The sequence below is a fragment of the Argiope bruennichi genome, chromosome 9 (genome assembly GCF_947563725.1).
Source record: "Argiope bruennichi chromosome 9, qqArgBrue1.1, whole genome shotgun sequence".
Classification (NCBI taxonomy): Eukaryota; Metazoa; Arthropoda; class Arachnida; order Araneae; family Araneidae; genus Argiope; species Argiope bruennichi.
The window spans coordinates 83,787,409-83,800,233 of NC_079159.1; the positions used below are offsets into that span (position 1 = coordinate 83,787,409).

General features: G+C 27.4%; 1 protein-coding gene across 6 annotated transcripts in view; it reads left to right on the plus strand.

Moving 5' to 3' along the window:
• Window positions 1-12,825, plus strand: part of LOC129983735 (E3 ubiquitin-protein ligase TTC3-like) — a 125,048-nt gene that overhangs the window by 40,256 nt on the left and 71,967 nt on the right. For all 6 annotated transcript variants that reach the window (XM_056093335.1, XM_056093338.1, XM_056093340.1 and 3 more), the window contains 8 exons: window positions 3,692-3,719; window positions 3,821-3,938; window positions 4,497-4,587; window positions 5,551-5,675; window positions 7,566-7,630; window positions 8,460-8,533; window positions 9,313-9,410; window positions 11,125-11,242. In XM_056093335.1, coding sequence (XP_055949310.1) covers window positions 3,692-3,719; window positions 3,821-3,938; window positions 4,497-4,587; window positions 5,551-5,675; window positions 7,566-7,630; window positions 8,460-8,533; window positions 9,313-9,410; window positions 11,125-11,242 — 717 coding nt within the window. The remainder of the gene's footprint in view (window positions 1-3,691; window positions 3,720-3,820; window positions 3,939-4,496; window positions 4,588-5,550; window positions 5,676-7,565; window positions 7,631-8,459; window positions 8,534-9,312; window positions 9,411-11,124; window positions 11,243-12,825) is intronic.

Here is a 12,825-nt window from a genome sequence, read left to right on the forward strand (position 1 = left end):
AAATTAACAAATTTAGTAGAGATTCAAAACTTTTCCACTGCTTCAAATAGCTTATATCTTTTTACACTGCCATAAGCAGCCTTAAAGTAAAAGATTACCTTTCATGTCTAATTTATTACATATATTATAAATGCATAATATTTTCACCGAAAGTTTTTGTTTGCTTTTGCTTTTTTTCAGAACAACAAGTTATTGACTTAAATAGTGAAAATGGTTTTGTATACTATGGGAAAAGGCAGCCTAACTAAAGCCTTAAATGTTATGATTTTAAACTGTAATCGGCCTTTTTTTATTTAAAAAGATATATATAGAATTCTTCCACACCCTTTTCTTCAAACATCAAATCGATCACTTGTTATGAGAGCGAAAATATGAATTGTTAGTGTTAATATTTAAAACTGGTTCTAAAGTATTGACTCATTATTATAATTCTGAAGCAATTTATTTTAATTAAATAAGTATTTTGCAATAATTATTTTTTCCTTTTTTCTGAGAGATTCTTATTTTTTTTAATAATGAAGTATCAGACATTATTACTAATATTTTCTTTTAACATTTTTTTTTTCATTTTCAAATTTCCCATACATTTAATAAAATGCTTTATAATTTTAAAATCATATTAAACATGGGAAATTAAATTATTTGAAGCATTATAAGTACACATACCTCTTGTAATTTTTTCAAAAGAGAAAGGCAGCATATTTATTTTCGATTTGATATTCATAAAGGAATAATAAATTCACAAAATTCATTCATACTATCCTTTTTAAAATTTATATCACTGAAACGTTTTTCTTTTTCTGCCATAAAGAGAAAAAAAAAATTGATAAGGACGTATTTTTCCCTTTATTTTTTTATTTTGCGGGTTAAGCATTTTACCACCAATGTGCAAGCTTTTATATATATATATATATATATATATATATATATATATATATATATATATATAGTTGGGAATCTAAAAGACAGCGCAATTTTGATTTCATTGAAGAATTTTTCTTATTTTGATGTTGAGATTTCATTGTATACTTGTAAATTATTATTATTATTTTCTGTTAGTAAAATTACTATTCAATGCTGATTGGCGTGTTGGTAAACAATATGAATAGGAAAGACCCCACTGGAAGGAAACAAATCATTTCATTCTTAAGCACTCTACCAATGGGCATATATTTTTGTATTTCATTTATCGTGAGTAAATTTGACAAGCAGTTCTGAGATATGACTGGTTGACTAAAAGTCTTTCTAGATATGCATGTATCTTCTAGTGTTGGTTAATATGTTTACAAAAAAGGGAAGGATTTTACATAATTGCAGATTATCTGAAATTCAGTAAGTGAAAATAATGGGGGGGGGTCCCCTTGAGAATTAAATTTTATTTTACATTGATTTTAGTAAAAAGTGTAGAGCAATTTTTCAAATAAAGTTAAGGATATATTGTGCAATAATTAAAGATCATAAAATAAAGTAACATCATTCTAAAGATATTAGAAACATCCAAAAAGTTCCTTAAAAAACCTGCAAAGTGCAGTGAAATTCACACAGGAGAAATGCTTGACACCCTATTCAAGTTTGAAATGTTCTTCAATTTGTAGTCACTTTAAATTTTGATCATGTTGTGAGATGTCAAATTAATTGTGCCCATTCAAATATTGGACTATTTATACATTTGAGATATGCATTGCTGTGTAGTAAATGATTTGAATTATTCTAATGAAATTTCAAGTAGTAAATGCATTTAAATTTTTTTTTAAATGATATGTTTTTGAAAAACATGAGTAGAACAAGATTGTTTGTTGAAATAAAGATTTAATCTTTAATCAAACCAAACTTTTTGTATTAATATTTAAACTGAGAGAGAAATAAATTTTACCACTGATTTTATATGATAATAGTTGAGGTTTACTTATTTTACTGTATGATTTGATTACATTAAATGTTAATTTATAAATCCAATTTGGTGTATTACATTAATTGTCTTTCATAAATCCACCCACATCTCCATGGCTTGAAACTAAGTATGGTTGAAGAATTTAAATAAGTGAAAGAAATAAATGATGGATTTTTGTTATTATTATATATTTTGTATATATTTGGGAATTTGTGAGACCAAGTGGAATTAGTTCACAACTGCAATAACCATTTCTAAAAGGAAAATGTTAGTTTATGAATTAATCAAAAATGCAGTTGAGCAAATTATTTTACCACATTTATAATATGGAGCCAAAAATTCACATTTTTTTTTTTTTATAATAATGCCTTGAAAACAATAAACAGTAGCAATATGGAGTTTTGCTTGCCATTATGAGTTGATTCTTGTTCAGTTGTGCCAAAAATTCATGTATTTTTTCATTATAAGAATGCCTTGAAAACAATAAACAGTAGCAATATGCAGTTTTGCTTGCCATTAGGAGTTGATTCTTGTTCAGTTGTGCTATTTTCAATTTATAAAAGTTCTTATTTCATAAGATATTGAAATAAGAAAAAATAATTCAGATTTCAGTGTGTTTATTTTGCTGATTTTTTGTCAATAATATTTATCACATGATATTTATTTGTATACAATCTTTAAAAGTAAATATTGATGCACAGTTCTTTCTTTAATTTTAACAATTATTTCAATATTTATTTGAATCGCAATTTATAGCAATACTTTGTATTGTCAAAATGAAATTCAAACCAGTTTTATTCTTTTGTCATGTTTTTTACCTGTGCGTTTTTCCACTGTCAAAGTTATTAAAAATTATTGCTTTCTTTTGAGCATTAACAGAAAAGCAGATTTTTTTTTTTTTTTTTTTTTTTTTTTAATTTTGCAACATGCTCAGCAATTCAGTGATAGTTCAATAGTTCATAGTTTAATTACTATACATACATAGTGCGTAGTTTAATTACTGTAAAATATACATGATAGTTCAATTAGTTTAATTACTGTATAATATTTTATTTAATTTTCACAAATGTTTAAATCATCCTAATAAATATATAAGGTCATCCAAGGTAACTGAATCCCATTCCTGTTGAAGGAAAAAACATGTACAGAGAAAAAAGAAGGAAATACTCTCTAAAATGTTTTCTGGTCAGACTAAAAAAAAAAAAAAAAAAAAGGAAATGGTATTTTAGGACATATTAGTTAAAATCATAATATGAACTTACGAAGTTTAAAATATTATTAATGTTTAATTTGCCATTATTTTATACCAAGCAACTGCAATTATATTAGCTAGTTAATAAATAAAGATAAAAATTGAATATGTGTTAATATGATTTAATGTGATGAATTCATTTGTAGTATTTTTTTCTATTAGTAATGCCCTAATCATTACCAAGCCTGTATATTAGTATTGTTCCATTAATGTCTGTTTTCATTACTATGATTTGATGCTTATTAGAACAATATGCTCATTAGTATTGCTGTAGTTACTTCATGATATTGTCCAGACTTCAGAATATCAAATAACGCCATGAGGTAATTGTACCATATCTTGTACTAATAAAGATGATACGAGTTCTTTATATAGCTCTTTTTGTTTGAGACCTCACTAATAAAACAAGTGTAAAGTAACATATTTTGTTTCGAAAATTACGTACATTTTTTTATATATATTTATGGGTTTCAGAATTCATTTATATTTTTCACTTTTATTCATTTGCAAAATTATTTATTTCTGTTTATGGTGTTATTGTTTTGCAGGTGCAAGATGAATCGCAAAGATATGAATGTAAGTTAAATTTATTATGAATTTTATTTAATTAATTACTTTTCTTATGTTCTTGTAATATATTTTTTTAATTATTTCATATTGTATTTTCTTCCCCTCAGTACAAAGGAAAACAATGTTGTATATACGTCTGCAAATATTACGACCAATTTTATTTGATAAACCTTTCAGTACAGAGAAAATAAGAACTCTTCTTGAAGAAGCTGGTTATTTCAATATGTAAGTGCTAGATTTTAAATATTTATTAAATCAAGTTTGTAATAAGAATGAATTTTTATTTATAGATTCTCAGTAATCTGGCATGAGATCATTATGTGCTTTCTTTTAGTGTAGCTTTGTCTGTGAAGGGAATGTTAAATTCTAAAAGAACTTGTTGTTTGGGAATGTCAGTGAATTTGGCATAACGTAAACATTAGGTTGCTACTCTGATTTTATTTTGGAATGTTCTATATATGTATATAGTTTTTTTTTTTTTAATTTTGTGTATTTTTTGCATCCATAGTTCTGGATACAAAACTGGGTATTGATAAATTATGCTGAGTAGGATAAAGATCCAGCAGAACTCTGGATCTTTAAAAATATTCAGGAATTATTGATTAATTATACTAATTTTTAAGCTATTTTTAATTATTAAATGATAAATAAATTTTATTGAATTAATTTACTTAGCAAAATGCATAATTTTATATAAGCAAGATCTTTTTTTCTTTATTTAATTTATGCAGTATTTCTGATATTATTTGTTGCATATCAATTATCTGATGTAATTTTCTTTAGTGGCAAGAATCTTGTCTCTCATGAAGAATTCATTGAACAAGTCCTTACTTTGGATTCTGTTGTGGTGTTTATTCTTATTAAATTAGCTCAAGTATGTCATTTATTTATCTTTAATTAGTCATTTAATGGTTTGGTCAATTCAGTTACATTACATTAAAGCAAAAAGAAAGAAAAATTAATGATATTCGAATTTTTTTTAAAACAGTGAAACATTTTGAGAGATTTTGAAGCAGAATAATTCAGCTGTTTCTATTCCCTCAAGTTGGTCTTTTTTATAAAAGAATTATGAAATAACTTAATGCAAAACTTAATTATGAAATATTTAATATCTGATTTAGTCTTATCTTGAAAAATTATTTTTGTTGTAAATGTGTAGTTGACATTTTCCAAAATGAATTCTTAAGATTTTTACCACTAAGCATAAAAATTTAATCATTCCTCTAAAAAATTCTATCACTGAGTATAATTCAATGCAAAAAGGTATAAATAAAAAAAAAAACATTTAATAAAAACAAACTTTAAAAAAACTTTGTAGGATTTTATTAATTTTTTTTTCTTTCATTATTATGATCAATTTTCTGCGCTTATCTTTTGTTTTAACTCTTAAATACTACATTTAATATATACTAAGTATTTTGTAATTTAATTGTACAAGTATGTAATAATTTAAAAAGTACAAAATTCCTAAAGATAATTTAAAATTATTTCAATTTGATTTCTATGCTTTTTATAAAGTTATAAAAAAAATCTAAGTTTGGTGATTTTTATATTTAGTGTATTTACAAAGTCATTCTAAAATCAGAAAGTTGATTTTTGAAAACAGAATTATATTATCATTTGGCTACACATTTATACAAGAAATATAGTGATTTTAATCACTTTAAATTATTCAGCTTGTTTAAATTATTTATCTAATAGTCAGATTACTAATTTATTTTTAATAATAAAATAATAACATGTAGTATAATAAAAAATTTTAGCTAGAGATTTATAAATTATTTTCATATTCCTTTGTAATGTTTATCTAATATTTAAAATTGTGAAATTTTTTAAGGTATGCTGTGCTGGAGCTTTATTTCGAACTAGTCATAGAATATCTACAGATAATCCATTATTTAAATTATTAACACAAAAAACAGTTGAAGCAAAGGATGTTGCATTTTTTGGACCAGTTTTATAGTAAGGCATCATTTTTTTTCCCTTTATAATTTCTTTTTTATTTACCGATATTTGATTAATTTCATTCTCTGTTCACTTATTAAATCACTAATTGTTTTCCCTGAATTTGTCTTTTCTTTTCATTACTCCTGATGTCATTTCTCTCAAATCAACTAATCCTCTGCTTACAGAAGTTTAATATGTTATGGCTCAAGTTAATTTAAGAAACAAGCAATTTGAATAAAAATATTAATAGGATTTATTTTTGATTTTACATGGTTGCCACACCACCGGGAGAATAGGGAAAACACAGGGAATTTAAAAATCATCCAGAAAAACTGGGAAATGCTGGGGAATTTGGAATATTTTTAAAAAACAGAGAAAATATGGCGAATTTTAAGTTTCTTAGTTACTTTTTCCCATCTAAGGAATGTAAACCTCTAAAAATTGCAAGAATAAAAGATCGTAGTCATAGCTTCTAAAAATGAAACAATACCATTCGCAATTGTGTAATGCAGAAACTCGCACTTTTTTGCTCAACCTTTTTTTTTTTCCCCCTTGTTTTATTCCAGTTTTGATTTGCGAGACAGCTGTTTTCCGTGAGATTCCGCAATTGCAACTAATAAGCGTTCGCAAGATTTCAATAATTGCATGAAAGAATAGAATACACTTATCTGGCAAGATTAGCAACATTGAAAGTAGCACGGTGTTTTGCCAACTATACTTTAGTTTATTGAACAGTTTATTATTTGAGAAACTGTGAACTTATTCAAAGTAAATTAGAGAATTTCTTTTAAACAATGAGCTGCTCAAAATTGTATTTAGTATGAATTGGACAGATAAAAAAAAAAATCAATCCTGGTTTTGCTGAATAATTTTTTAATAATTTGAGGTCCCACAAAATCCATTTGTTGAATACTGTGCACTTTGTAAGAAGATAATAAACTTAAGTAATATGGGAAAACAGGCACTTACTAGTCATGCCTAAAGAGGGAAAGCATACAAGACTGCGTACCAGTTCAAAAGTGTCATCAGTATTGTTGGACTTTGTATTCAAAAGGAATATAAAAAAAGATGACACATGAAATCCAAAAACATCAAATTTAATGTCCAAAAACAAACAGATTTTGCACCTTTTCGTTCAATAACAATTTAAAGCTGAATGTTTATGGTCATTATAACTTCTTGCCTCGCATTTGTCCTTTAATGAATTCAATGATATATTGGAGGTATTTTCACATATGTTCACTAAAAGTGAAATGGCCACAAAATGTACATTAGCCCATACAGAAATGTCATATATTTTTTGTTACTGCAGAAATTGATGCCCAGTTACTTCAGTTGGCAAAAATAAATCTTGTTTTACAATGTTTTTTGTTAAGTAATCATTAAATGATTTGTATCATGATAACAAAAATGTATTGTGTTTTATTTCATCTGAATTTTTAATTTTGTGTAACTTGTAATTAAAGAGCATGACAGGTAATATATCCCCTTTTCCCCTTAATATAAAAATTCTGTTGTGCTAAATTCTAAATAATAAATAGGGATTAAAAAAAAATTCTGTATGTAAATATAAACTTTCCACTCATATGCTATTTCAAATAATGTTAAACTGTTGCTTCCTTTCCTTGCTTTTTCACTCCTTAATACCATATCCCATTATAACTAGCACTAATCTTATTTACACATTTAATCTTATCTTGAATATGTGTACTGGGAAAAACAAGGGGAATTATTTTTCAGATTTGAAAGGCAACCCTGATATTCCCTTATTTTATTTTTGAGGTAATATAAGAATTTAAAGGCTTTTTTTTATTATCTTTAAATGTTATTGAATTATCATCTTGAAGTAATTTTTTTAGTGTTGTAGTTTCAATCATATTTAAAGATGATTTCTCTCATTTTTAGTGATAATTTTCGTGGCTATGATGAAGGACTAATTAAAATTAGCTATGTTGCTGTTTTGCTTTATGGTAAGTTCATGAAATAACTTTAAAAATATTGATTGAACATAAAATATTTTTTTTTAATTTTGTATGATGTTCTCTCCCTTAAAAATTTAATTTTCTCTTTTCCCAACTATTTTGTGTAAGAATAGTTCTATTGTATTATTTTAATCTTAGAGTACAATATTTTAAGTTTCGTTATATTAATGTATCGGTTAAAAGCAACACCGATTGGACAGAGGCCGTAATTTTGAACCACAATCAGATGACAAGGATGACACCTGAGCTGGTACTCCCTTCTCCAAACTTTCTTACTACATCAGTGGAAAGACATTTCGACTGACAGATTTAACATGCACCAGGACCAGTTATACAACAGTTCTGTGGTGAAATCAGGACTCGAATCTGGAACCCTCCGACTCTGAGGCTGAGATCTTGCCACCTGGCCACCATTAGATTTTAAGAGAAAGATTGAAATTTTTACCTTAATACATCTTTATTGCAATGTCACCTAGGTCCAATTTAAAAATAAAATTCTATTTATTTTCAAAACTGGTTAAATTAAGTTTTACTCATCAGTTGTACAATTTTTTTAGTGCAAAAATTTACCAGCTACAGCTGAAGAATCTATTCGACTAATTCCAATTATAAGTCACCAAGTAAATTGATATAGTTTTAACTTTGATACTTTAAAAGTAGGTACAAAAGGTAGAACTTTTTTTTATTGTTGTATGATTACTTTAAAAGTTCTTACCTAAAATTTTAAAACTTCCCATGCTTTTTAATGTAGTTTCTCATTTTTATCTCTGTTTCATTTTCTCCAGAAAATTATCATAAATGTTTACTCTCTTTGTAGTGAGAAATGTGGCCATGCATATGAGTTTAAGACATGTTTTGGATCAACAGGATTTAGCTCTTCAAAATTTATCTGTAAGTAAAATAAAACATAATTTTTATTTTATGGGTAGAAAGAAAATTGGTTCTTCTTGTCATATATAATTTTCATTATAAATTTTCCTATTTTACACTAGTACAAAATAATGCCAATTTAAGAATTTTACATTTCTGTTTAGATTGTTTCATCACCTTTAATAAGTGTATTATGCATTTTTCATTTGTAGGAGACTTTGTTTGTCATCACGTATAAGTTAGCAACCTTATGACTTGCAATCTGCCACCTCACTAATGAATATATATCTATGTGTGTGTAAGCATAATTTTTTGAAGGCAGTTTCGTGGTCGAAGACACTCTCAATTTTTAACTTCATTTTATTTTATCCCGTGAAGCATGATTTATGCACAAGCAGAAACGACGAGCACATCAACTCAGAACGACACTCAAGTGAAATGAGGAAAACCTTAAAAAGAGAGAGAGAGAATATTTTCCCCAGTGCTTATATGCTAATAGATTCTGATAGGGATTTCTCTACACGTGTGGACTCGGGTAAAGGAATTATAGGGATCTTTTAAAAGAATGTGCTTGGCTGTACAGTTTTTTTTATCCCTTCAATCCCCCATTTTTTATCCTTTCAATTAATTAAATAGAAAAGTGGAATGGGATCCGGGAAATAAGAGAATATTTTAGAATAAAGTTAATATGGGCTGAATTAAGATAAAACTGTGGAAATCAATTAGAATTAAATTTTAAAATGTCATTACACACACACACACACACACATATATATATATACTCTTTTTTGCATTTACAGAAAGAAGGTGGACAGTGGAATGATGTTGGTTCTGATGCTTTCAAACGAAGAAGTTGGGAGGAAGCAGTTGATGCATTTACCAAAGCTATAGAGTTTAAGTAATGTTTTTTAATGAATAAAAAGGAAATATAAATTTTTGTTTGGAATGCTTATGTTGTCTCATCTTGCCTTTATTTTACTTAGTTTATATATATATATATATATATATATATATATATATATATATATATATATATATATATATATATCTTTGTAATTATACACTGAAGAGCCAGAAAAACTGGTATAGCAGGTAGTATGGAGATGTTCAACCAATCAACGTAATGCAATGCAGTCAACAGTGCTTATATAAGACAACAGTTATTGTATCGATTGTTGCTGTTACAATGGCAGGTTATCAAGATTTAATTGATTTTCAATGGGGACTAATCGTCGCCGCATAAGAGATAGGGCATAGCATTTCCAAAGTAGTGATGCAATTTGGAATTTCGAGCCTGATCAATTCAAAGGTGTGCTGCGAATATCAAGTTTCTGGTAAAACTTCAAATCTTGGACGGAGGTATGACTTGAAAAAAACCTTGACAGAATGGGATCATTGATGACTGAAAAAAACCATTACACGAGATAGACATTCAACACTTCCTCAAATTGCTGTGGATTTAAATACAAACCCATAAACAAGTGTCAGCATATGTACTGTGCAATGTACCCTAATTGATATGGACTTTCACAGCCTCATACCATCTCGTGTACCATTGTTGACTCGGTGGCACAAAGCTCTGCACTTTGCCAACTCTGTCATTGTACTTTTAATGATTGAAAAAACATTGTCTGGTCTGACAAGTTATGTTTCTAATTGTATCAGGTACATGGCCATGTACGAGTGTGGAGAAAACCCCATAAATCCATGGATCCCTCATGCCTACAAGGAACCGTTCAAGCTGCTGGAGGCTCTATGATGGTATGGGGCATGTAGTTGGCATGAAATGGGACCATTTATATGTCTAGACTCGACCATGACAGGTCAGGGAGGCATTAAATCTTTTTCGACCACCTGTATCCATTCGTGTCCTGTGTGTATTCTAGCGGATGTAGACAATTCCAATAGGATTATGCACCACCGCAATGGTCTACAGTAGCTACTAAGTGGCTTGAGGAATACTCTTCTGAATTTCATTCCCTCTCTTAGCCGCTTAATTCCCCTGACATGAACATTATTGAGCATATCTGGGATATTTTGCAATATGCCATCCTTAGGATATCGCCACCTTGCACTGCCATGGCTCTGTGGACTGCCCTGCAGGAATCATGGTGTTCTTCACAATTAGTTTGATCATCCCTACCACCCTTATTGCATTACTTCTGCTTCCTCGTGGGGGGCTCTACATGATATTAGATTGGTGTACCAATTTTTCTGGCATTTCAGTGTATTTCTAGTTCTGCATTTAGTAAAATCTTATTCAAAACAAATATAATAAAAACAATTTTTCCTTTCTTCCTTTATTTTCTTATTTTTATAAATGCATTAAAAAGTCAAAAAAAATTTTATTAATTCTTATTTTTATTCATTTAATTTATTATAAATGTTATGAAGTTTGGAAATTAACTTTTTTCTCAAATTCTTTATTAAATGTGGAAAATTTTAAAATTTTTAATAATGAACTGCACAGAAGAGTGCAAAATGTCAGAACTTTAGTACTTTAGGAAATTATCAAAAAGAATTAATTACTGAATTTTATCTTAACAATCATAAAACAAATTAAATGAAAATATTTAAAAATATCTTTTGTTTATACAGATTTTTTTTTCCAGCCCATACTGTGTCTCATTACTCATGAGTCGAGCTCATTCATATATGGAGCTTAACAAGTTCAATGATGCTGCTTTGGATTGTTACATGGCACTAATGATCAAACCGATGCATTATGTTGTATGTTTTATTTTATAAATCAAAATTCTATTGATGTGTAAAAGCATTACCTGTTATAATAATTTTTCAATTCAAGACAAGTAGAATAAATTTTAAGTTTTATTTGATTGATGATAACAATTAGCTGGCATCCTTCAATTAAATGATGTTTTTTGTCATTTTTGCTTTTACTACTATGACCAATAAGTTTCTGGAATGCTTTATTTAAAATACATCTACAAATTTTTATCAAGGCATTTTTATAACTTTTGATTTGGGCATTTTTACAATTATTGACTACAGTCAAATATTTATCCAGTTATTTTATTGTCTTAAAGTGAATTTGATTTTAATGCTATGAAAATTTTTACTCTGTTTTTTTGATATAGCAAATGTTATTGGGAAAAAAACATGCACTATTTTATATCTGCAATGAAATTTCTTCTACAAAAAATTGTTTCCTTCTACAGTTTTTTCTGAAAATTGTTGCAGAAAATTTTTAATAAGTTATAAAAAGTTTAAAGAAAGTAGGAAATTGATTCTAGATAATCTGCGGTCTAGTAGCCTATATGTTTAATGATCCTATGTAATTCATAAGATCGAAAGTTTAGGGAATATTTAGATGTTTAGGAAGTCCAAATAAAATAAAACAAGCCATAATATACAAATAATATAAATATGGCATTTGTATATTATGGCTGTAATGCAATAACAAAAAAAAAAAGCATGTTACAATTTGCAATGCAACACTTATTTTATTTGGAAACTGGATTGTAACTAAAAAATGAAAAAAGCAATAAAATTCCAGAGGAATAGAAATGATATTGTGCGTGGTTATTGTAACCACATATAGAAATATATGTGGTTATATAGCTTGTGGTGATATTAGCAAGTGGTAGTCACAAATTTGATGTTGATAAGATCAGAGTATTGGTCATTATCATTTGACATTATTGAACAAGTTCAATATCATTTGATTCCTGTCAAGCAATTTAAAAGTTCATTTAAGATTGCAACATGTCACTTCTCAAGTTGCACCGAAAACTAAATTTATTTGTAAGACAACAATATACTGAAATACCAGAAAGACATTTTCTTAAAGTGATTTATTTTTAAATTGCATTCTTATCACTTATGGAATTTTTATACATACTGTTGATACAGAAATGGGGCCAATATGAAATGAATGATGCTTAAAAAATGAAACAAAACTGAAAATACATATTAAAGTCTCTAAAAAACCCTAGGTAATGCTGACTGTTTTCTTTGATTGTCATGGTGTTATACATTATAATATCCTAATAATTTTGAATGAAAATTATTTTTTGATTGTTTTATACTATTTGTTTGAGCAATTCAACAAATACAGCTTGAAATATAGTAAGAAAATTCATGGTTTTGCTCCATGCTTTCTCATAGTACAATTATTTTTTGTTAGCTTTTAATCAAATATGTAATAAATGTCCCTCAAGCTGCATATTCATCTTATATGGTATTTTTTATTTATTTCTTATCTCCATTGCTAAAAGTGCTTTTTTGTGATCCCGGTTTAAAGTTCATTAAATTAAATTACCTATGTACACTGAAGAAGAGTCATAAAAATG